This window comes from Eublepharis macularius, chromosome 10, assembly GCF_028583425.1.
Source record: "Eublepharis macularius isolate TG4126 chromosome 10, MPM_Emac_v1.0, whole genome shotgun sequence".
NCBI classification, from domain to species: domain Eukaryota; kingdom Metazoa; phylum Chordata; class Lepidosauria; order Squamata; family Eublepharidae; genus Eublepharis; species Eublepharis macularius.
In genome coordinates this window covers 57,978,288-58,004,752 of record NC_072799.1, presented here as the reverse complement: position 1 = coordinate 58,004,752, position 26,465 = coordinate 57,978,288, and the positions used below count along the sequence as shown (strand labels likewise).

The 26,465-nt window shown below is 41.6% G+C and overlaps 1 protein-coding gene across 2 annotated transcripts in view; it reads right to left on the bottom strand.

Moving 5' to 3' along the window:
• The window catches only part of FHDC1 (FH2 domain containing 1), a 50,191-nt gene extending 24,022 nt beyond the window's left edge, over positions 1–26,169 (bottom strand). Inside the window, exons 1-5 of one of the 2 annotated variants that reach the window (XM_054990645.1) lie at positions 26,087–26,169; positions 13,419–13,546; positions 11,061–11,687; positions 1,389–1,450; positions 701–803 (exon numbers count right to left, since the gene is read on the bottom strand). In XM_054990645.1, the coding sequence (XP_054846620.1) occupies positions 701–803; positions 1,389–1,450; positions 11,061–11,540 (645 nt within the window). In that variant the 5' untranslated portion in view covers positions 11,541–11,687; positions 13,419–13,546; positions 26,087–26,169. The remainder of the gene's footprint in view (positions 1–700; positions 804–1,388; positions 1,451–11,060; positions 11,688–13,418; positions 13,547–26,086) is intronic. The other variant, XM_054990646.1, reaches the window with a different exon arrangement.
• Positions 26,170–26,465: the final 296 nt, after the last annotated feature.

Genomic DNA, 26,465 nt, shown 5'->3' with positions numbered 1-26,465 from the left:
CCCAGATCGGAGCAAAAGCAATTGATGACAGACATTCATGAAGAAGGGTCTTTCTTGGTCATGGCATCAAAACTTTGGAATTCTCTTCCCAACGAGACTTGTCTGTCCCGTTCTGATATTTATCTTCAACCAACAGGTGAAGATTGTGGTTTCATTCAGCATTTCCTCCTTAATTTCTCCTTCCTTCCCTGTGTTTTAATTGTTTTTATATGTTTGTGTGTTTATTTTAGTGCTGGTTTTAATGGTAATTTTTGTTGGGGTTTAACGGTTTTTAAGATGTAATTTTACCATGTACATTTTTAATATACATGTTAGCAGTCTTACTAGTCCTTATGAGGGCAGAAAAACAGGATATACATTTTGTAAAATAAAATAAAAATAATAAAACTGTCATTCCTGTCTTAGTCATCCTGTTCTTGCACTGCTACAGCTTCTTCCACTATGGCCTTTCCTTGTCTAAAGCTCTCAATTGTTTTGCAACAAGCCAATTCAAATTTCCAGGATAGCTCCTCAGGAAGGCCTCCACAGAGCTGTTACGATCTGGAGGGGCTAAGTTCTATAGTTTTGAAACAAGACTATGTTTGTCAGTTAAGGGCATTGTTCTCAACAGAAGCTAGGACATGTAGGTTCCCCAAACTTCCAGAACATGGGACTATTTGCTGAACTTAAAGAACGGATGGCCATTCAACCCCTCTCTTACCTCTTCTGTTTCTGGCAATAACTTAAGAAGTTCACGTAGTGTCTCAGAACTATAGAGATCACTTCTTCCTGAGTGAAGATCTTCAATTATGGATCCAACAGATCTTGGGGGGGAAAAACAAAATATACCTTGATGCAAAGAGCTTTGTGTTTCCGTAAACTACAACATTATCCTTCATCCTCTTTCAAACACAACTTAATTCTTCTGCATCATGAGCCAGTTTCATTCTAATGAAGCACTCAGGGGCAGGTTACAACAAAAAGAACAGACTCTGCCCTGGTAGACGCTCTCTCTCTAGACAAACAGAAATAAGGCATTAATGCCAGTGGCTCTGTCATGTCCTTAAAATAATATTTAAAAACCCAACAAGCCATAGCATCTACTTTAATTCAAGTTTCATATACTGATTTTTTTTAAAAGCCACTGACTTCCATTAGATAATAAGATGGACAAAGAAATTAAAATTCAACTGAAAATCAGTAACCAACTGATGTTGGCTTAACACTGAAAATTGCTTATTCCTGGAATTTAAGAATGTTTTAAGTTTACAGTACACACAGCAAAATGACAAACTTCCACTCCATATGCAAACTAGGTTAAGCCTGCTGATGCATGGTTTATAGCTGCATTTCCCTATCTGTCATTTTATGTCCTATTTGATAGTTGCAAAAGCTATACAAGAGCTTACTTTTTGAATTGCTTGAGGAAAATCCCAATATTCATACTTCTTTTGGCATCCAAAATATTAATCTGAAAGAAATAGATGACAGAAAGCATTAAAAGGCTTGTTTAGGCAGAATATTTTGATCTCATTTCATAACTTTGCTCATATTTTCTGACAGAGAAAAGAAGAAAAGTTCACTCCACAGCAGGAACAAATATAAATTTCATCTACTTTATCCAGAGAAAGAATGTTTAGCCCTAAGCAACGTGCAAACCTTGATGTGCATTTGTGCAATATAAGTACTTACTATTTGAATTTAACATCTATGTTTCTAGGCACACAGATATACTTTTAATTACTCTATTTTTTTACTATAAAAATGTTTCACAGAACAGCATTGAAGTCACCATATTATTCTTAAATAATGGGGGATGGGAAGAGGACATAAGAACATATACAAGAGGAGACATGTCAAATCATACAAAATGTCCATCTAGTTTATCAAGTACTCAAATACTATATTACTTTACAATAAAAAATACAACTTCTACTCAATATAAGATGTACTTTAAAAGCCTCATCATATATTATCAGAAACTTCAGAGCAATGCTTTCTTAAGGCAAGGATGAAATGGATAGAACTACAATACAGAAATTAATTTCCACAATCATGCCAATTACCAGGGCTTTTTTTCAGCAGGAACACGGTGGAACGGAGTTCCGGAACATCTTGAAAATGGTCACATGGTTGGTGGCCCCGCCCCCTGATCTCCAGACGAGGGGAGTTTAGATTGCCCTTTGCGCCACTTGGCGGCGCGGAGGGCAATCTAAACTCCCCTCTGTCTGGAGATCGGGGGCGGGGCCACCAGCCATGTGACCATTTTCTCCAAGGGCAACCCACTGAGTTCCACCACCTCTTTTCCCTGAAAAAAGCCCTGCCAATTACCTTTAAAAAAATCTTAACATATGCAAGGCCCACCCAGACTATACAAAGTCTCACATGGACAGATGAATGCCGAGAAGTGATTTAATTATACCCAAACATTAAGCATAGATGAAATGTGTGAATATTTCATAATAATCTTTGCAGGATGTCACAGTAGTGGTCCCTCAAGTTTGCCAGACTCTCTACCTCCTCTTGTCTAGTGTTAACTATACAGCCTTTAGGGAATAGATTAATTAAAAACCTCAAAAATAAATAAAATCAGTCCTAGAAGTAACACCAGTGGTAGACAGTGTGGAATGAATGAAGAGAAATGTAAAGCTTCCTTTGGTGAAAATGGCCATGGGGGGTTGTATGTTCTGAATCTTAACTTTTGTAAATAATTTGAGGATTACCTCTATTGCTTGGAACTCCTGGAGGAGTTCTGTGGGTGGAAGGAGGCACTTTTGTTGGTTACCCCCCTCCTGCTGCAAACCTCTAACTCACTCCACACACTGTTCCTAGGCCCCAGTCTTCCCACGAACAGCATGGGGGGCAATTTGAGGCTATAGCAGGAGCGGGGAGATGAGGAAGACATACTTTGTTAATGGGCATCCTTTGCATTTGTGGAAATTATCAATGAATACAAACCTGTATCTTCAGTTTGGAGAAAAGAGACAAAAATGTGTCCCACATTGGTGTGAGTGTGTGTGGGCAGGAGAATCAGCTCTCAATGCTTATTGCACCTGAATGCAGCTGCAATGTCACTCGGGCTGCATTCATGTATTGCTGGATATTGTACTATAACAATAATTGCAAAATGGATTGGCTTGTACACAGAAGGAAATCCATTTGCTAATTATTGCTAGAGTTTAACATCCAACCCTGTCTGGATGCAACCCCATATTGCATAGACGGGTTTGAAAACTCAACAAGAATATTCTGGAAAGTTCTTGTCTTAGGTGAACATTTTACATACTGTTAAACTCACCTTTCACTGCAGTTATCAACCATGATACCATTAGGATTGTTTCATGTTTTGTTGTTTGTTCTCTGCAATTTATAAAACATTGGCATATCCAGATGCAGAGTTTACACTGAATAGTCTAGCATCCTCAGCTGAATTTCTCCCTCAGTCTAACCTATCACACAGGACAGTTCAGAACTGAGATACACTTGATTTATAATTTACCAGAAGCCTTTGGGATAGCATGGGGAAAGAAATCTAAATTAATAAGATACCTTAGTCTGACTCATGCTTAGCCACAGTTTTAAGTCATTCCCATACTACAATTCTCATCGCAAGAGTAACTTCCAAATAATTATTTGACCTAGCCTATCACTTGGAAAGTAGAAATATCAGAAGGGAAGGGGAAAGGGAAGAAGCCTCTAACTGATTCTTGGTCAGGGGAAATCTGAGTTGCTTTTACAAGGCAGCTGGTAAAATTTGTTCACAGCTTGTCAAGATACTGTATCTCAGAGGTATATTGGAAAATTAACATTGAGATAACCTCCTTATGCTATATACAGTTTAATTTTAACAGCCCATGCAGACTTTAATTTTTTTAAAAAGAGGCTTGCACCACAAAATATTCACTGCCTGTGCAAAGATTGGCAATTTTCTAACCTCTAATCAGTGAAGCAAGGAGTGTCTCATTAAGTGAAAGCCCCTGTACCTATGGCAGGTGAATCTATCATTACAACAGTAGTGCCTCATCTGTTCTCAAATGTGTTATTGAATGTACTCTTATTGACCCCTAAAAACTGCAATTTCATTGGCTACTTAGAAATGACTCCCAGAAGGATTAATTGCATGAAAAGTAGAGATGGGCACGAACCGAAATACGAACCAAAGTTCGTGACGAGCTGGGCCGGTTTGTGGTTCGTGAACCAGCGGTCCATCAGCCCATTTCTGATGAAGCGCCACAAACTTTAGGCTGGTTCATTTGGTTCGGTTTTTGGTTCATCACTGCAGACAGCCTGGCGCCGATCAATCAGTTTCCTAGGCAACAGGGGATGGACTTCCTGCAGACCTTCTGACCTGGAAGTGAAGATTTGCTGCCCTGGATGTGATGTTTTCATGAACCAAACGAACCGGTTCGCGAACCGAGGCACAGTTCATTTTTTTTCTGGTTCATGCCCCTCTCTAATGCAGAGACATCCTTTCACAAGGATATGGATCTTTTCCAAGATATGTTCAAACCTCAAATCCCTATATTAAAAGGGGATTGGAAACCTCCTCTTTTCTGAGGTAATACTATCAGTTTTCAAATTTGCCTGTGTGCGGCATACAAGAATGAAATTATCCACATCCTTGCAAGCAACCACATATGCTCCAAGCAAGGACCCACACAAGCAAATACACATGATTCTGGCTCTCTCACACTGGAACGCCTCCCCAGGGTGCACTGCAAACAAATCTACAAGAACCAACAGAAAAAGAGAAAGAGGTCTATTTGTTCCATAGGCATGAACTTTCCCAAACTACTGCATTAATTTAAATAACTATTTTGTTTGCTGATCCATACAAAATGTTGTCCCACATTCTCTCCTCAGTACTGGCTTGCCCTAAGACTTTTCAAGGGAGTGCTTAATAACAAGCCTTAGGAACTAAGCAGCACCCACATTTTGGAAGCACCCAAAATAGAGGGCAGAAAAGGGAAAAAGATACCCTAAATCTTAAGCATTGCTCTGTACACAGTACTTATAATCTCTGCTTTTGCATGAATCTCATTTGGCATTCATGTCAACTACCATCTCATTCTGAGGTTTAGCTCTGTTCTTGTCCAAAGCTGTGTTGTCAGTGTGTTTCCATGTTTCATTGTTCTCTAGTCCTAAGACTATGAACTTCCATGGAATCTACCTCCTGAGTGAGCATCATGTACATGATTCACACATTCAGATGACTAAAATCAACAGAACAATGCCTTTATGACCAGCATTCAAAGTACATTTTCTATAATTTCTCAAGCATTATGGAGTCTTTGGGGATCACCTATACCTCATTTTCATTTACTGCATGACTTTTCAAATCCTCTAACTTGGTCTGATCCAAGCTGTTTTAACCTTTCCAACTAATTCAATACTAGTTCCATTTCCTGTCTCTTCCAATTGATCAAAACTCTTCAATGCACACACGGGCACATATACACCTTCCTCTACACATTAAAAATGCAAAAAGAAAAGAAAGTAAAATAATTTTTTATTGCACTAATTCATAAAGGTTTTTATTCCATCACAGTATTTCTCATGTGTATTCTTCTAAGTAGGAAAAATCTACCAGAGCCTGCCCTCAGCCACACGTTAAACTGTGCCAACATACAAGGTTCTTGTCCTTCCTCTATAACCAGTCTCTCAACTACGTTAATCTCTGTCTTTAACATCTGTCATCAGCATAAGCTAAAGATTTTGCAATCAGCTTCCAAGATGTCTTCCCTCCTCTCCTAAGCCTCCATCCTTCACCACTCCTCCTACCAATTGCCACTTAATCAACAATGAACTCATCTCTGATTCTCCTTTCAATCCTACTGGAGGAGGGAGAGAGAGTGTGTTCATGTACATATGCATACCTATTTTCTACTTACTTCCGAACAATTTCCATCCATCTACAGAGGAATAATGAATTTTGTACTCTACTGATTAAAGCTTGCAACTTCCAACATCTGGCCTCAAATAAACCATTAGAAATATTTTAAAAATAAAATCACACTTGGTTATTCAACACTGAAGTTGCTTTTCCTAAAATGTTATCTTTAATGATCTGCCAAAAGCAGACTTCACATAAAACTCTTCTAGTTTGCCAGGTTAGTATCCATCTTAAATTGGCCGGAAATTTTTTTTAAAAAATGACTAGAATTACAGGTATATGCAGGGCTTTTTTCTGGGAAAAGAGGTGGTGGAACTCAGTGGGTTGCCCTCGGAGAAAATGGTCACATGGCCGGTGGCCCTGCCCCCTGATCTCCAGACAGAGGGGAGTTTAGATTTCAAGAGGTTCCAGAACTCCGTTCCACCGTGTTCCTGCTGAAAAAAAGCCCTGGGTATATGTATCAACAACATGGCTTGGCATTGGACAACTGAGACTGAAAAGTTTAAACGACAGAAAGACTGCATATTTTATGTAAACTCTAAGCAGAGTTACACCATAAGTGACTTGGGTGGATTTAGAAGGGTGAAACCCTCCCTAGGACTACACTCTCAGTCTGATACAATGTAGAAAAATCCTGTATTGCAGATCTTTTTTTAGTTTTTAAGCATGATTTTAGCTCTGCTACATTTATATTTGTATTTATTGTAAGTTGCCATAGATATCCTTGAGGTAGACAGGTGGAATATAAATTACCTATATAAATATATAAATAAGATCGAAGAAAACAGGAGTTATTCAATTTTCCACAGTTCTATCAACACCAGTAGAAATGATTCAAGAGTTCAGCTGGACATTGCAATTGGGATGAAGATAAGACACTGAAGCAGAAATCTCAGGGGATTCATTTCTAGTGCAAACGCAGCTTTGCAATTATGCAAGACACACAGAACAGATACTGGTTCTGTAAATATAGACTCAGAGCAGCTATAGCAACACCCAGTTTTCAACTAAATACAGCCTCTTCTGGTATTACCCTATTCTCTACTATAGAATTACAAAAAAATAGTTCCTTCTTGGTTCTTATTCTGGAAGAGATAAAAACTTTTCCTTTCCATTAGACCCATCTCGCCTTCAAGTCACTGTACAGATTAGAAAAGGTATAAACCAGTTAATATATTATTTTATATTTGTTTTATTTTCTCTCAACGTTACTGCAGATTACTTTGAGTGCATGCTGGAAAATATTCAAATATGTTGATTTTTTTAAAACAATAATTCTGTCACACACATTTGAGAACTGGAGATTTCCAATTTAAATACAAGACTCTTCGGAAAAATTGCTCTGGGGACTGGGGAATAATGAAGATTTGTGATCGACTCCATCCCAACCCAACAGTCCACGGCTTGCTTCTGCAACAGGTTTCTGTGCAGCAGGTGAAAGACAGGCATGTGTATATTAAAAATAGCAAGTACGCTTCCCAACTGGTCCCACTGCTGTCTAAATGTTGTGTCCCTCACAAATCAAATCCATGGATCTGTTAGCTTTAGTTCAAATACATAAGTTACACTGTACCAAAGTCTATTTTATAATCCTTTACCAGAGGTATATAGAACTCTTAATCTTCACTGCAGATTTTAAATTAGAGCTTTCACTTAAAATAACTGGGTTTTAAAAAAGTGATGACAGAGCTACTTCAAGAGCACAATCAAACCATTTTCTGAGGAATAAACCTACTTAAAATCTACAGGATTGCTTTCTGGAATGAAGTTCTTGTAGGCAACTGCTTCAAGAAAAGCTGTTGGCCAAAGCTGCGTTGTCAGTATGTTTCCATGTTTCATTTTTACTTAGAGGTTAAAAATCTGAAGTGACATTTCAGAAATATACACATTTAAGTATACTTGTGTACCCAACTCTCCCTAATCCTATTTAAAAGGTTTGTATCTTTTGACAGGCCAACTCCTTTTAGCCTTGTAATAAACTGCAATATGACACAGGCCGTTTCCACACATCTTACCGTCAAACGAGACTTGAGGAACGAAGGCGTCTTCATGGCACAACTTCTGATGTCGTCACGCCAAAAAACAGGATCGCGGCACGATGACATCAGAAATTGTGCCATGAAGATACCCTCGTTCTGCAAGTCTCACGCAACAGTAAGATGTGTGGAAACAGCCATATTGTTCGCAAGCAGATGTTTTAATGGTACCTCTAGAACGATCAAGCCTTGCTTGATTCTGTATGCGTGAACAATTCTTTTCTGTGAATTCTTTTATCAGAACTCATGTAATTATTTTTTCTTAATTTTGCTTGCATAGCATTTTGCAGAAACTTTCCCCAAACAGATGGGTCAGTTTCTCCTCCACACACACTCCCAAACCCATTCCTAACCACACTTAAAACTGGCAGTGTTACTAGCAGCTCAATTCTAGATTTAAGCATTATTATGGTGAGAAAGCAGGGAAACAATTTTAAGAAATGCTCCAACATATTCAAAATGGTGGGGGATCATCTTACAGAACCACCAACAATCATATGGGTGATTGTTGGTGCTTATGATATGTATAACCATATTGGCCTAAGATTTGTTAAGGATGCACATTTGATATATATATATACACAAGGAAATGTCTACAGAATTCTAGTCTTGTGATACACCTTCCCCTTTAAATTAATGCAGAAGTATTGGTTTGAATTCTAATGGGTTTTTAGCTTAAAAAAAAACACGTTGCTCTCAAAAAAGTTGTGAACACATTATGGCAAAAATAGTACCTAAACATTATCTACAATCTCAATAACTAATTTATGCATTAATGGTTCTTTTGCAGTGCTTGAGTGCTGAAGATGGCATCCATATTTTAAACAAACACTTGTGTTTTTACTAGCAGGAATGCTATAGTGCTCCCTTTCAAGATTTTTCTACATCTGCATCCATGCACCAATACAGATGAAAATTATTTTTTATGCTAGCCTGAACACACAAGAGTGTGTTCAGTTTCAGCTCCTTAACGCCAGCTGCCTGACTTCTTCATATGAAACCAACTAATACAATAACAGATCACTTAGGAAAAAAACCTAAGAAGGTTCACTCAGAATTAAGTTCCATTTTAGTCAATGGATCTTGCTCTTAGGATTGCAGCCACAGCAGACATTCACTAAGCAGCCTACTAACACCTTGAATGTTCTGAGTACATCTGACATACAAACAAGTAGGTCTGCCAAGCAGGTAGCCAGCACATCCAAACACCACCCATGAAAGCCCATACTAATCTGAAGAACGCTCCTTGATCCTGGAACCAGTGCAATTTCAACTGCCTCTCTCAAATCAAGGCAAACAATGGTATATACTATTTTGAGAATAATAAATATGCTTAAATACTGCTGGTCTAGAGAGCTTAGTGCACCACTCAGCGTGGTGAACAAAGTCAGTGTTGTTATTATCCCCATAATACAGCTGGAGCTGAGAGGAGTGGCTTATCCAAGGCCACCTGCTGAGCTCAGGGCAGTAATGGGACTAGAGCCAGCAGAGTGCTGATTTGCAACCTAACCACTTAACCACTCTGCCACAGCAGCTAGGTCCCCAAGTTTACATTGCTAGGCATTCCCAGGCCTAGCCATTTAAGTTCTACCTCTCCAAATAATGTAAATATGCTTTACTGGCATATTTAAAAGTGTCTAATGAATTAGAATGGATAGGATTTTGCATGACAGAAGATGTGGAGCGTCAAGTGAAAGGAATGTATCGAGATTAGGGCCAAAGGGCCGGCATGAGGAATAGTCAGGAAACAGTAGCCATAAGGTGCAGTGAATCTCAAAGACAGTATTCTCACTAGGCTAATTCTAGTCACATTTCTGAGACACCACCTAAGAATTTAGAAAATTTCTATAATTACGAGGATTAGGAATTTGCCTTTTTAAAATTAAAGCCAATACACTCAGGAAGCTAGCTGTGTGTGCAGCAAATATATACATATCCCCAACAACAGGGTCATGAGGAACACAGCCTTAGGACAGATCTAGCCCGTGGCTTTTTAGTGATTACTGCTATAAAATTGTCCATCAGTACACTCACTATTAATCATAATAGATTTTAAGCCATGCCACTGGCATGAAAGTCAGTGTGGTGTTCTTGTTAGAGTGTTGGACTAGGTTCTTGGAGACTGAGAGCTAAGCTACAAGAGACAAATTACATGAGGAGGAGCACGTGAAGGGAGTCACGATCTTAGCAGGGAAGCTAAGTTTTAAAAAAGATTGGAAGGCTTTGTCAATTTCCCCTCTCTACAGAGGGTTTGGGGAGGCAAAGAGGAAATTAACAAACCCTCTGAGCAGATCTCCCTGGGTCTGTAGAGAGGGGAAATTAACAAAGCCTTCCAATCTCTTAAAACTCAGCTTCCCAGCTAACACTGCGAATCCCTCCTTGTGTAATTCATCTCCTGTAGCTTTGCTCTGAGGTTTAATCCCCCACACTGGCATGGGATCTCACTGGATGACCTTGGGCTAGTCACACACTCACAGCTTAACCTACCTCAAAGAGTTGTTGTGAGAATAAAATGAAAGAAAGGAGAATCATGTAAGGTACTTTTGAGTCCCCAGTGGTGAAAAACACAGGGAATAAATAAAAACTTTTGTGATATTTGGAAGTGTTTAAAAAGCTCTACTTTTTGCTATCGATTCCTTGGTCCAGAAAATCATTTTCCTCTTAGAAAAACATTTTATGCAAATAAACATTGGGTTTCTAACAAAGTCACCCTGAACAGAGTTAAGCCCTTCTAAGAACCACTGGCTTCAGTGGAATCACAGGAGGGTAACTCTGTTTAGGATGTTGCTGTTTATGAAGGATTCTTTCAGGAATTATATGAAAAGGATGGATATTTTAGTATAATACTGAGGAGTAAAATATGAACTTTTATAGGAAAGCAAGCCATCCATATAGACTTAAGATCTTAAAGATACCCTACACTGCCAATTTCAAGTACAACAGTTCTACCTACCATATACTGTCTAAAATATTTTGATAAACTGTGGACTCTGTAATACTACTGGTGGTTATGTCCTACAACTTTAGGATCCAGTTGTTTATAACAAAGCAGCAGGATCAAAGCACAAAAACAGGAAATAAGGTAAATGAAGGCAAATAATTACTTTTTATTAACAGATGAAAAGATTGCTCCAATTCTAGTTCATGCTTACCTCTTGTTTGGCATCTTTAAATGATCTCCTTGAACTTTTGTGCCTGGCGTCCAGTCGTGCGGTTTCTTCATGCTGGCCAAAGAATTCTTCAATTGTCTTTGTATCAATTTGGTAGCTCTGCTTTGCACCAACAGTCCAGATATTGGTTTTACCCCGAACTTGTTCTTCAGGGATAGTTTTCCAGAAGAAATTACGTATCCGCTTCTTCTTGCTCTGGTGGCCGTGCCCATTTACAACCTGCGGCAATGGAGGTCTGCTTAGTACTGGAGGAGGAGGAGGTGGTGGCGGTGGTACCACCCCAGCTGGTGAAGAAAATACAGATTCTGTAGATGAACATGGTGGAGGAGGTAGAGGTGGTGGTGGTGGAGGCGGCTGTGTCTCTTGTGGCTCTGTTGTATCTCCAATCATTAATCCAGCTTCAGCTGAAATAGCTCCATTTTCTTTATCATTGACCAAGGAGACACAATTCATAACATGCATTTTATAGTCTCTCTCTGGGGAGAGAGGCTTACTTCCTTGGATGTGTGCGTAGCATTAAAACAGCAGAGCAGCAATTTGCATCTTGTGCTTCCAAAATTTAATCAACCATCAGCGAGGAAAATTCAGAAAGTCAGCCATCTCTAAAAACTGCAATTGAAATATAGCAGAGAAGACACAATGTTAGGAAGACTGGATTTACTGTGTGGTGCATGACAGACTATTCTTAAATACCAATTACTAGCTCCACCTCTCACTGCTGGGCTCCAGCAGGCTAACTAACATGATATTTGTAAGTAACAAAGCCTGAAACTGTTGTACACAACACTCATGCCCAAGGCCTAGTCAGTACTGGAGGAGAGAAGCTGATATGCAAGAAGGGAGGACACACAAGACACAACTGGCAATTTACTTCATGACTGTGGCACTGTTTAGCTGTTTCCACTGCTGAAGCGAAAAGAGCTGCTAAAATTGCAGTGCATGTCATTGGCAATGAAAACTGCAAGAGAGGATCATGACCCAGCTGAGGTCGACAGTGCCTCAAAGTAGCAGACACGTAACAAAAACCTGCAAGACACACAGAACTTTTCAATATGTGACAAAGTTAAGCCCTAAGATATTTCAAACAATTTGATTTTCTTTCAGGGGAATAAGGTTCAAAATACAAAAATGTATGATTTTTCAGTGTATATACAGATTGGAAAACAACACTGATCATATATGATAACATAAACCTTATTTAGCATGTAGTTTAAATTTTAAAAAAAGATTTGTATCCATCCTTCAAATACCCACTTAGGGTGTACTTTCACAGCAAATTTAAAAGGTAGGCAGAATTCTGTAGAGGAGGATATTTGTTAACTATTTTCTATTCATCCAACAGACAAAACTCTTTTTATTCTATACAATCCCACTTTACCTAAATCGATTTAGTGCTGTAAAAACACAATTCAAAAGTAATCCCAAAGCTTAATAGTTAACTCAAAAAAGTTAAGTTTAAGGTAAAAAAAACCCCTACATTCACATAATAAAAAAATCTACACACATTATATTAAAAAAGGGACAATCTGTAGAGTTGTTTGCTTCTGCCCAAACATGTTATATTCATGCAGTTAAATCTTGCCTCATGACTTGAATAGTGTTGAATATCATTTATCATCATCTTCATCACCCCACTGCTGTGAAGCCAGGCTGTAATAGGAGATGCTACACATATTCAACAATCTTGTATCAATGAACCTGCACCACACAAGTGGGTGAAATCTCAGTCAGATTCTTGACAAAAGCTTGTGATAATAATAACTCTTCAGATTTTTAGACAGTTTTCTACTGCATTTTCCAACATACCCCTAAAATTGTAGAGTGTTAACTCACCACTGCCCCTTTTATTTGAAAGTTCCAACAAATATATCAGGATGGTGTATTTATTGTCCACCAGACATTCAAGCTGGCTTAACAGAATTGTATTTTAAAAGCCTAATAAACTTTAGGCTGCAATTGTGAGCTTGTTTAGGGTACCATTTGTGGGATACAGTAAAATTATATTAGATTCACTTTGAGAACTATGTGCATAACCCCATTCTCAGCATGCAGGACGTGCTTGTAACATAGTGGTTAAGTAGTTCGGCTGCAAATCAGTACTCTACTGGCTCATATCCCACTACTGCCATGAGCTCAGCAGGTGACCTTGAGTAAACCACTCCTTTCAGCTCCAGCTATATTGTGGGGATAATAATAACACTGACTTGTTCACCGCTCTGAGTGGGGCACTAATCTGCCTAGAAGAGCAATATATAAGCACAGTTGTTGATGATGATGATGATGATTCACTGCTGCGGAGAAGCACTTTGTGGGTATATGGTATTGCTACTGTATACTCACAGGTTGCATTAAAATGTCACACACAAACCAGGGCTTGTTTGTGAAGAGCACAAGACAGGTTGATTCTTAGGATTGCACGCTTGGTCCCTCTCCCCTTGCCCATACAGATTTCTTGGCTTCCCAACTCACTGAAATGAAATAAAGGGGAAAATTTATGCCACTAGTACAAAAAGTCTGAGTTAATTTTAAGAAGCCAAACAAGGTCTTAAATTCTTGATAGTTTCAAAGAAATTATCTTACTGTATCCATCTGTATTTATGAGGAAACGATAATCCCACTACAGGTTTTCCAAACTATACACATTCATACCAACAAGACTTCATAACTTGAAATTATGTTTAACAAAGTATTTTCTTCCTATGTTATGGAATAGGTTAAAAAAGTACCAATGGCAGAAAGATATTAACTTGCTTTTGCAAACTGCTCTTGAGAACCTGTGTGGTATAGTCGTTAGCATGTTAAACCAGGATCTGGAAGACCCATGTCCCAATCTCCACTCTGCCTTGGAATCTTGCTGGATGAACCTGATCCAGCCACATATTCTAACATGGTTGTTGTGAGGATAAAATAGAGACGTGGAGAATGTTCTAAGCTACTATATTATACCATACTACTATAGGTATGGTATAAACGCAGAAAATAAACAAAATTCCCTTTTGTAAACTGTTCTTGCTAGCATAAAACATTGAACTTTAGATACCAGCATTAACTTCAAACCACCCCTCCCAATCCTGATATATACATCAATGAAATCCCAACAACCCCAACACCTTTCTATATTGTCAGTGCTGAACATGCAGAACCAGCCAATACAGGGTGGAATAAAGGGAAAAAAGTCAAACCTATTCTGTGAAGTATTTAAATCTCTGTCTGTGTTGCGACTGAAACCTTAATAAGTGACCAGGGACGGAAAGAAAATGGCACAGCTTAAAATGTGCAAAGCTAAGCATAGGGAAACCTGTACGTCCAGATTATTTTATGCTAATTTAATAAGCATTTTAAAAGCTAGAATAACCACTTTATAATTGTATTGTTGTCTTCCAGCAAGTAAAGGCAGCAACTATTTAAAGCCTGGTTGTTTTGAAATTCAGCTTTCAAACCGCAAGGTAAATTTGTGAATCCGTTCACATCGACTGGACTACCTTTACAGGTGTTTGTGGTGAAACCCCATCCAATTCAAATAATTAAGCAAATAAGATCCTATAAGAAAGAGAAGCTTAATCTGGGATACTGTGAACAGCATAACCACAGTACATAGCACCATAACACTGGGAAATGTTGCACAGAAAAAGAGGGGACAGGAAAGCAAACAGGAAGCCAAACACGAGAGAAGCTGCGGAAACATACTTCAAGAACAAAATCACAATGAACACAATATTCAAGTCACAACTTCTAGTATTAATAAAGTACCTGATGAATTTAAGCCCATTTCAAAGTACATGTTGATAAGTAGCTTAAGATATATGTCTTTATAACATGATAGAATACACATTAAGGTGGAGAAGCCAAAGATTCTTGCCAGGTAGATTTCATGTATCTGCCCATTTTAAAAGATACATGACTGACAACTTTCTGCCACTCCCTGTGTTAACTAAAGAAATGGCTACAGCACAGGGTTTGAACCTTTGAGGTAAACAGTGCTGTCCTAAACAAAGGTACACCTTCTAAGCTCACTGATTTCAATGAATTAAAAGGGTGTAAAACTCTGCTTAGGACTGCACCGATAGATTCAAATCTCCTGAGCCAGAGGTTCCTCATCTCCCTTCACATGAGGTCTTGTTTTCACTTGTATGCTAACCAAAGTTTTCAATGACATCCAATTCTAGTTTGGAGGGAAGCCTCTAGCCAGTCTTCCAACTTGAATGTTGCTGCAAGCTACAGTTACCATTAGGGGTTATGCACTTTGGGTATCTGATTTGGGTAAAATATCCGAATTGGGCTTGGCTTGGAAAGCTTCGGTATTTCCAAATCAAAGCTTCCCGAAACATTCGTAATGCTTTGGGAAGCTTCGGGGGCCTGGGGGTTAAGTTTAAAGGGCCCTTTCACAAGCAACAGGGTCCTTTAAACTTCAGCTGGCAGGCAGGGGGGAATTCCTCCCTGCTTCCCAGCTGAAGTTTATAGGGGCTGCTGCTTGCAAGCAGCAGGAAAGGGCCCTTTAAACTTTCATATTCACTACTCTTACCCCCCACCCCCCACTTACCTGGCACTGTGCTGGAGGAGGCGGCACTCCCACTTCCCTGCTGGTAGCGGCCCTCTCTGCTGGTCAGCTGGTCGTGCCAGCCGCCACTGCATGGCAGCAGTAGTGGGGAAGGCCCTCTCTGCCAGCCAGCTGGCCACGCTGGTCATGGCTGTGCAGTGGCGGCAAAAGTCTTCTGTGTATGTGGCCGCGCCGGCAGGCCACAATGGCAGTGGCAGGGAAGGCCTTCTCTGCTGGCCAGCACGGTGGTGGTTCCTGCCATCCGCCTGTCCAGGTAAGTGGGATGGGAGTTTAAAGGTTGGGGTGAGCCTCCCCCTCCCCCATTACTTCAGTATGCTCCGAATCTTTACGGAGCATTATCGAAGCAACTTAGAAATCCAAATCTGAAGCAGCATCCCACTTTGGATTTCAGGTTTTTCCGAAGCTTTTTCCCACCAGGTAAATCTGAGGCGGGAAACTCAAATATTTTTCAGGTGCATACCCCTAGTTACCACTCAACTGTAAATCAGGGTCTTTAGGACTGGCTGGAAGGTTCATATTAACACAATCTGGTGAAGCTAGGCTGCTGCTGTGGGCATGCTGAATACCAGTATAGCATGAAAATGCAAAAGTCTTGGGGGTAGGGAGGTAGAGACAGGGACTTTTTTCAGTTTTTCCAATAGAGACATTAGAAATCTGGAGGGAAAAAATGGTGTTCCTTTGAGATAGATAAAATGCTTTTTTAAAGGCTCAATTTTACTCTCTCAGAATATATAGCATGAAGAATGTTATGACATCTACAAAACATGTTAATGTTTTAATTTTTACGAAATGGAAGTTTTCTGTTCATATGTTGATCTGTTACGTGTTATATTGAATTGTTATCTAAAATAAAATATTAAAATAAAAAAAGAACGTTATGACATGTAATTCCTACGTATACTGTTGTATACACAGTATTTTCAAGGATATGTTTACTTAAGATGAATTGAATTTCGGGGGGGGGGGGAGGAAGAGAATTTTTAAAACTATGATAATGCACAGACTTTCCAAGGAAGGTATGACATCACTTCCAGGTTTTCCTGAGAAGTGGCATCATGCTGTCAGCTTGAAGGCCATTTGCATTTTTTTCTGCCACCTCTCGGAGTGGAAACAGGAATGGGTGCAGGACACCCAGCCCCCCTATAGAGCCAGGAGAGGTTGGCAACAATTATACATTTTTGTTTACTGGCTAAATTTTTGTTTACCAAATATATCACCAGAAGCTATTCAAGCAATGGCAAGGCAATTCACATTTGCCTACAGAAGGAAGACTAGCTCAAATACTTCCCCCATTGTATGCTGGTCTGCATCCAGTTTGCTGACAAAGTATTGTAAATAGTTTTTGTGCAGTGATATCTTATAGCACAATCCTGAACATATCTATTCAGAAATAATTCCCACTGTGTTCAATGGGGCATATTCACAGGTAAGTGTGCACAGGACTGTAGCCTTACAGTGCAGAGTGCACTGCAGTCAATGGGTTTAGAAGGGTGTTGCTTTAATTAGGATTTCACAGGTAATCAAGTAAAATTAAATTTGTTCTTAGGAAAAGGGATAACAAGGCAGTCAGCATATTTATCCTCTCTTTGATAATCTCAAAACAATCACTGTTAATATTTCTTTTAGGAGTGTGCACCCCCAAAAATCCAGGAAATCCAGATCTGGGTTTTAGGCATTCCCCCCCCTCAAATATGGGTTCCCTGAAATCTAGGAAAGATTCTCTGATCTGGTTTGGATAGAGTAGAGAATCCCCTTAATAAGTTAACCCCCCACACACACACAGTACTCTCCATTGTTTCCTATGGAGAAAACACATCCAAGCTGGCTCTCAGGCAAAAAAAAAATATCAAAAGAGCAAGGCTGCCACGGGCCAAAGGCACACTCCCAAATGCAGGCTCAACTCAGAGAAAGCCCAATAGAACCAAACTAATGCGCCCCCTACTACCCAAGTTCCCCCAATCAAGCTGCCCACAGCCACTCTTCATTCTTTCCGATGGCAAGAAAAAAGTCAAAGCTAACTCTCAGGCCAAAACACAAGTGGAAGGCTACCACTGATCAAGAGGCACACTCCCCGGTGCAAGTTCAACCCAGAGAATCCTCAACAGAAACAAACTGAAACAAGGGAATGGAATCCCCACCCCCGAATTAAGGGGACCAACATCAAACCAGAGAATCATGTCAAAACAGAAAATTCCACCCAAACCAAACTGAAGGAAGGACACTATTGCAATTTAGTCCAACTGAACCAATGTCACTTATAGAAGCCAGGCAGACAAGGGGAGCTCCTGCACTCACTAGCCCCTTCTCTACCTTACTCCCTCCTCCTCCCTTGGAAAAATACGGGAGACGCGAGGGGAAACAGCCAGCCAAGGAACTGGATGCAATTCTCGGATTTCCCCAGATTAACTCAGGTTTATCTGGGGGTCTTGATCCAGAATTCTCTAATCTGATCTGGGAAAGTGGATCAGCTAAAATGCAGATTTTTTTCTGAACCCCAGACTCAGATCGCACACCTCTAATTTCTTTTGTTACTCCGATACAAGTAACGGGTTGAAATTGTGAAGATGAAAAAACCAAATTTGTTTTAAATTGATAGAGGCACACTGAACCAAGACTTCATACTGAAAATTACATCAACAGAATATATCTACTCAATAGAATATTTAGAATGCTTACATTATACTTTCTACAGTACAAAGATGGAATATAAATGACTAAGTACTGGTTTGAAGCATATATTCAACTGATCTTTTAGTGCTGGGCAAAAAGTATGGGCAGACACTTTACTAAACTGTTCAGACAAAGAATGAAGATAATGAACAAGGCTTTCAGAAGAAAAAGTGTGTATAGATAAGAATACAGTTACCTGTTTGCATTACCAATGGACTATAGTCCTTTGTGAATAATTGCTAAGCATTCCGAGTAGGGTAAAAAAAGTAAGATGATGTTAGATTAAAGTTTAAATACATTTTTCTTCAGAGTGAAGCTTATTGTGAATTGGCAGGATATTAAGAAATAGGTCAATTATTTGGCTTATGATAATAAAATGAGAAATCAAGACAATAGTATGACAAAGGAGGTGAAAGCTCCAACATTCAGTCAAAAATCCAACAGATAATGTGTGAACCAAACACTCTTGTTTTAGTTACTCTTAGAGGCCAAAATCTATCAAAACATTTTCCTGTGCAAGTCCCACCATCCTCATTGGCAGTTCCCATTCACTGCAATGAGATTTGTTTAGGTGGATGGCGAACAACGGGGGAAAGGATGCTGGCATTTTACTGAAGAACTGCCAGCAGCCAAATGGGATTTTAAGAATCTAGCGGGGATTTTAAGGCTAAAGATTATTGCCATTATACAGGATTAGCTTCTTGGATCTACAATTAGTGGAGAACTCAGAAGTATTTTCATTAAAACAGCATGCTGAAGAAAAGCAAGCTTAGTGAAATGTCATGTAGGAAGAAGATCAGAGACTTAATAAAACATTTAACAGAAGAATATTTGTTACAAGGGGAAACAATGAACAGCTGCAGTCATTTAGCTGTTTGAGTGTCAGATCAGGAGACTCGGGTCTGAATCCCCATGGTGCCATGGAAGCTTATGGGTCACCTTGGACCAGTCAGACACACCCAGCCTAACTTATCTCACAGGAGGAGGGAAGAATGATGTGAAGCACTTTGGGTCCCACCTAGGGAAAAGTATAAATATCTAAATAAATAAAATAATCTACTGGATCAACCAGTTTTTAAAATGTTGAAAATATACACCAGCAAGTGATAAATCCAGATGTATCATACTCATGCATAACATTCACAAAAGCCAAGTAATCCCAAATTACATCTTATGTCCAAGATTAAGCATGACTGCTTCAAGTTATTGTCTGTCCTATCCATCAATTCAGAGAACAGGTGATGAGTGACCTAAAAGGAAGTGATTAATATATATTTAAGTCGAACGAGACCAGAGAATGAATTGATCTAATTGGATGACAAAGGAGATTCCTTTGTAATACAGGGTACTTCTGCACAAGACAGGAACAATCCTTTGGACTGGCATTATCAAGGAGAGTGGGGCAGTAGCAGGAAGGAACAGGATAGGTAGCTTTGGGATATCTAAGTAATTCCATCCTAAACTTAAATTGAAAACAATTTCACTGGCTTCAACGAAAAGTATCTTCCATACAGATTAAGAAGTGAATAGTGAAAGGGTACAATTTAAATTAAACAATATTATTTGCTGCCTTAAGAACATCACAAGGAAAAAATCAAAACAGAACAGATAGATACGAAAATCGACATATTTTTCCTCTTTAAAGAGTCAAGAAAGAGCAATATGGGAAGAAGGAAGGCTCTACCAGTGTCTCATGAGGTTGTGCTGGTGGTTAGGGAACAGTATATGATGGAGGAAAAGATCTTTGCATCATCACATCACATTCACGGTGTAACTACAAGACTTCATAAATGGTCAACAAGGCTAGCAGAACAAATCATACATACAGATGCCCACTGTTAGCTGGTCCCTGTTCCTCCCACAAAGGTCAGAGCGTGACAAACAGCACTTCCCTAGTTCACAAGACTGTTAGTGTCAAATGTCACAAGACAATAATTTGTCATGCTGACCTTTATCAGGAAGCACCCATAAATGTGACAACAATATTCCACAGATGGCTTTCTTTTCCCTTTGGAAGTTGTGTACATCCCCCGCCCAAGTAAGATAAGAGATTTTACTTGAAACTCAAAAACTCCAGTCATAGATGGCCAACAATAATCAGACACATTTGTGATGGGCATGCTTTCCTAGAGAAAATAATATCAGAGGCAGTATAAACTCGAAGATGACTGTTAAAGGAAAAATGATAACTTAAAAAAAACCAGTTAGCAAGAACTACCACAAAAATGTCTGCAGGTACAAATCTGGGTCTGGGAAAAAATACACTTTTGCATTCAAATTCCAGATCTTTGTTGCCAGATTTTGAAACCAATTTTTTTATGTGTAGCTAATTCTGATTGTTACATATAATAAACATTCAGCAGCATTATTTCAACATTAAGCAGAGTTTCATCACAACTGGAATCACAATTCTGATACTTAAATTAAAATCTAACTATCTACATTGGTTATGGACATATGTCTTGGCCTTGCTGAAGTTCATTCCAAGGGAAATCCCATCACAAAAATGACTTATTTCAGGTCCTTCCTCCATCCATCATTGTGTGACTATCTACTATCTAAGAGGCGGCACCGCCTCTTACGTTACGTCCCCTGCAGGACATTGCGTTCTGCAGACAAGCAACCCCTGGTGGGCCCCGTCCCAAAGGACATCCGTCTGGCTTCAACCAGGGCCAGGGCTTCTTCTGCCCTGGCCCCGGTCTGGTGGAACACTCTCCTGATGGAGAGCCAAGCCCTGCGGGACCTGTTAGAATTCTGCCGGGCCTTCGGCTGAGTGCCAGTGGGTGTCCCTCTTCTTCCATCTAAGACCACCACTTTTTCTGGGGCTGCCCTCGGCCATCTACTATGACCATATACAGACTCCCAAATATTTATTTAAATAGCCTACGCCTGGACTATTTTAATGACTTTTAAAAGATTATTGATTTTATGGTTTTGTGATTAATTCACTCTGTTTTATGAATGTTGTTAACCTCCCTGAGCCCATTTGTGGGGAGGGCGAGGTATAAATCAAATCAAATCAATAATAAATACTTTAGGTAGAAGTGTAACTCCAACTACTAGGGAAGGAATTACACAATTTTAGTTTGATGCTCTTCTTCTCCCCACAGTTTAGCTTGAGGTACATTTACCATATACTCCCAGGCATTAAAGTAGGGATTAGACATATCAAAGTGTACAGGAGCCTGAAAAATTATAAAAGTATTGCTCAATTTGTTTCAGCAGGTGTCTCCTATCTATAAAAAAAAAAAGTGCAAGAATAAAACTACAGGCTATTGCCACACACTGTGTTGGAAGTTGGATAAACACCCTGGAACAACCAGTCTGAAAAGAACAGGAGTTTCAGTTGTAAGAGGTCTCAAAGCTGGTTCCCACACTACCCAGGTGTGCAAGTTCTGCATATAGTGGGGCATGGAAGCAAGCCTCACACAGGCCTCAGTCCACATCAAAGGGTGTGCATGTGTGGGGGAGAATCTGTATGTCTAAGGCTTGCTCCCACAGCCCCAGTATGCTTAAAACCTACACAACCAGGCCGTTACTGTTTTTTTTAGAACTACTCTCCATCTAAAAGCAGGAGCAAAAAGCAGAGCACTATTACATTCAATATAATATACTAGTGGGAAAGTCTAGCATCTTACTGCAGGCAAGCCGCTCAAGTGCCCCCTTAGCGTAGTAAAGCAAAATGAAAGAAGAGCAAAGTGTTGCTTTATGATAATAAGCAGAACTGTACTTCAAAGAGATGGGGGGAATACCAACCTGCAACAATACATCTTAGTCTTTGCATCACTGTTGTAAACACTGCTCAGCAAATGAATATTTTCATTTACATTCTTTCATGTAGACAAAGGGAAAGCATCCTTTGCTTTTGTCCCACAAATGTATCTTCTTACAAATGGCCTACAATCAACTTTATAAATAGTGTGATTCGTCTCTCTCTAAAAACTAACATGCTTTTAGAGCAATAAACAAGTGTACCCAAGGTTATAAAATCAAAGGAACACAAGATACGGAGACCCTAATACTGGCAAATGCAAAAGAGCAGGATGGATCAAGTTCACGCTGCAATACACACTTCTTTATTAAAATTGCCTAAGAATACACTGCAAGTTTAAACCTCTTTCCATCTAGTACATTCTGCTTTTCCTCCAAGGTGGTATGCATCATTTTCCTTGTCTCATTTTAACCTCACCACAATCCTGTGAGGCTGATCAGGCTGAGAGAGACATGCTGGAGATGACCAGGGCATGGGAGATCCAGGTCTTGATCTCCACTCTGTCACCGAAGCTCATGGGTTGACCTCGGGCCACACTCTCTCTCTCTGTCATCTCCCAGGGTTACTGAGAGGAAAATAAAAGGTGGGAAAACAATACTGTAAGCTGCTCAGGGTGGGGTATAAATATCTAAACACAGAGAAAGAGTGGCTGGCCCAAGGGTACCACAGTGCAATCCCAAACGGAATGTCAGCTTTCCATATGCCATCCTAACTCTCTGTTGAAGACTGAACAACTTGAGCACTCAGCTTGATGGCACAGTAGGGATTTATGCAGATTTCCCAGATTCTATTGCAATATATTAACTATTAACACCACACTGGCTCTCAGCATCTGGATCTCAACAATACCTTTACAAAATACAGCAATAACTTGCTAAGCCCACGTACAACAGCAGCTGCATGTACAGCAAAAACGCAAGTGACAAAATGAGAGTTTGTCCTCTTAAATGGTGATGGAGAGTTCCATCAAGTCATAGTTGACTTATGGCAACCCCTGATGGGGTTTTCATGGCAAGGGATTAACAGAGGTGGTGTGTCATTGCCTGCCTCTGCAATCCTGGTCTTCGTTGGAGGTCTCCTATCCAACTACTAACTAAGACCGACCTTGAGATCCAATGAGATCAGGCTCACCTGGGCTATCTAGGTCTGGGCCCTCCTAAATGACTCTGTCTTATTTAAACCACAGAAACTCACTCATGTGAATCTGTATTTTGAATGATTTCAACAGAAAGGGCAGCTTTTTTGTTCTCTAAGCACAAACGTGTGCACAAACAAGCAATTAACTAACCTGTAAGATATTCCCCCAGCCCACCTTCAATAATGAATCCTTTGGGAAATTTCATTTTAACAGCACTCAGATTTAAAGACCGAATTGTCTGCCAAATGCAACATCTCCTCCTACTAATGCAACTATTATAAGCAAAGGGATATGTGGATATTATTTCCAACAGCATTTCAGGTATCTATGACCTCACAGCAATAATGATGCAACCCTGTTCACACACCCTCCTCCCAATCACAGTATGCAGGAAGTTCTGTTGCTCTGTCATGTTACCTCAATAAAATTTGCAGTGTTCAAGTACATCCTCTCTCCCCACAGTATTATTATTAACAAGCCATTCATTCTCCCAGCTACAAGGTTACTCTGCCCCCTTCCATTATGGAAGAACAGGTGATGATGGATGAACTCAGAACCAGCAAGACACTATACAAAAATGAGAGTTTATCTTCTGGAATTGTCTTTAAACAACTGGAAAAAGAAGTTCTCACAGGAACAAACTTTATTTTTTTAAAGGCCAGACAAACTGTAATTTACTAGCATAAACTATTAGCATAAGAGGCCCTGTGAGTAACTGCTACCATGCAATTTGAAGTTATTTGAGATCTGAAGAGATTTCTTAAAAACAAAATTAAGGCTGTAATTCGAGGAACACATTCCCAGGAGCATAAAAAACCTTATGGCTGGGTAGACCCACTTAGCCCTAGAAGTTACTTCCCTTAGATATCTGGGGAAAGACTAAGTATTCTTTGTTGACTGCCCAGTTCCTACTTCCAAAGGTTTGTCCTTCATGTTTCTAAAAAAAGGTGGGGGTGGGAGACCATGTGAATACACGCAGGGTTGCATTGTCTTGTCTGTAAGAGACCACCCAAGAGAGGGTGATAAAACACTGCTGCCCCAAACTGATCATTCAAAGGGTAAATCTAGATTTGCGCGTTCCCAGTTTGGTTACCCAGAAAAGAGATGTTGAGACTCCATTCTCGGTGCTCGCTTGATACCGGAGCGGCGTGAGGGCTAATTATTACAAGCAGAAAACTATCCCGATGGGAGGCTGCCCCCCCCCCCGCCATCCCTCAGCTCAACAGCAACAAAAGGACAAAACGCCCTCCGTCACCTCGCCCTCACCCTCCTCCCTGCCCCTTTTTGAAACGGCTTGTTTTGTCCCTGGGCGGGTCCTGAGCAAGGGCAGGGGGAGGCCAATTACAGCCAGCAGAGCCACGGGCAGAAAGAGACGAAGTCCCGCCAACTGCTTTAGGGTTGCTGGCCTCTGCCCCAAAGGGGAAACGAGGACGCGGCCCAAGGCGCTCTAGCGGGCCCCTCGCACCCGAGCGAGCAGGTTCCCAGGCGCGGGGCAGCGCGGCCAGGCGCAGCCGGCTTGCTGGCTTGCTTCCTCGCCGGCGGGCGAGCGACCGAGCAAGGCGCCTCCCCCCCCCCCTTTTTTTCCCCTTTCTTTCTCACGCCGGCGAACTAAGTTTCCCTGCCAAGAAACCCTCATTGTTTTCGCGGCTCGCCTGCGCCCACAGGGGGGCTCGTCTTCCCGCCTCCTCTGCTGACGGGAGTCCCCAGAGGGCTTTAGGCACCTTGCAAGGCCTCCCGGGAGGGGGCGCGGGAAAAGCAGCTGCCTCCGCGCCCAGGTGGCCTCTGCGCTACGCTAAGCCGAAAAGCGCCCTCTCCGCTCGCCCCCCCCCCCCGCCCTAGCTCGGGGGAACGCGCGGAGGGCGCCCTCCCCCCAAGGAGCAGCGCCCTCCCCTTCCCCTGCCAACTTTGGGGCTGCCCGCAGCTATCGGAAAGAATAGCCAACCCCAGCCAGGCTGCCCGCCTCGGTCACCAGGAAAGGGCAAGAGGAGGGACCCGGGCGCCCGAAATCAAAGAGCCATCAAAGCCCGTCTTGTTCTCCGAGCAGTTGCTTTTGAAAAGAGGCGGGGAGGGGGGTTGGCGGGGGTTTGAGGAGAAAAAGATCGCCTCTCCTCCCATTCCGCCTCTAACTCGCTTTATCTCTAGGGGAAAGAGCCACCGAACCCGACTTCAGCAGAAAGCCGCTTTTAAAAAGAAAAGTCACAGCAACTCGTTGATGCGCCGGAACACATTTGGTCTCCTCTACCCTTCTACGCTAGTTAAAAGAGCAGCAGAGCAACCCAACCGGTTTTAAAAGCAACGTCTCAAGATTCAAAACCACTTTTAAAAAAGACTGACAGAGCCTGATCTGGCCAATGTCTGCTCCACGAATTTAGGAAGCAGCAGCAAACGAATGAGTTAAAAGAGCACGGAAGGGGGTCGGGGGAAGACGTCCGTGGGAAAAACAGCGAACCCCACTGGGTACTGTGGCGGGGTGAGGGAAGGTGGGAGAGGCAAGGCGACGAAAAGCCATTTAATCGCCGCGTCGGTCTTGCTGCGCTGAGTCGAGGAAGACCTCGCAGCCCAGTTCTTGCCTCTCTGGCCATCCACTGTTCAGACCCTTTCGTAGATGCAGTGACAAGAATGCCGGCCAAAGCCCCGGGGAAGAGAGGGTCGCGCCTTGGAGGAAGAGGCCGGTGGCAGCCTCTGTTGCAGTCCTCGCCGGAGCCCCCCCCCCCCCCCCAGCAAGAACAGCCTCAGATTCCGTCCCGGCAATGCAACAAGGGGCGCCGAGCCCCGGCTCCGCTGAAAGCAGCTCTCCTGCCTGGCTGCTGCTCCCTTCTACCCCAGCCGCCCGCTGCCTTTCCAGAGCAAGGTCTCCCGCCGCCACTCACCTGCCCACTGCATAGGGGCGCCCCTCGGCTCCCCCAAATGCCCCCCAGCGCCCCGATGCCGGCTGGGCTTGCTTCGTTCTCCGCTCGGCTCCTTGCGCCGCCGCCGCCTCGCGTTCTCACTGCGGTCTGGACCGAGCAGAGGCAGCAGCACGCAGGCGCGGCGTTAGGCGGGGCTGCTTCAGGTAGCCCGCCAGCTCGTCGTCCGAGGACCTCTTAAAAGGAAGCGAGCGCGGAGCCCTTTAAATGATGACAGCAAGAGCGCGGCGGCAGAGCCCGCGGGCCGGCCGCGCTGCGCTTGAAAGGGATGGCCGAAGCTGAACGGCGCAAGAGCGGAGGCCACCCGCCCGGCCGCCCTTGTGGCAAGTGCATCTGCCGCTTG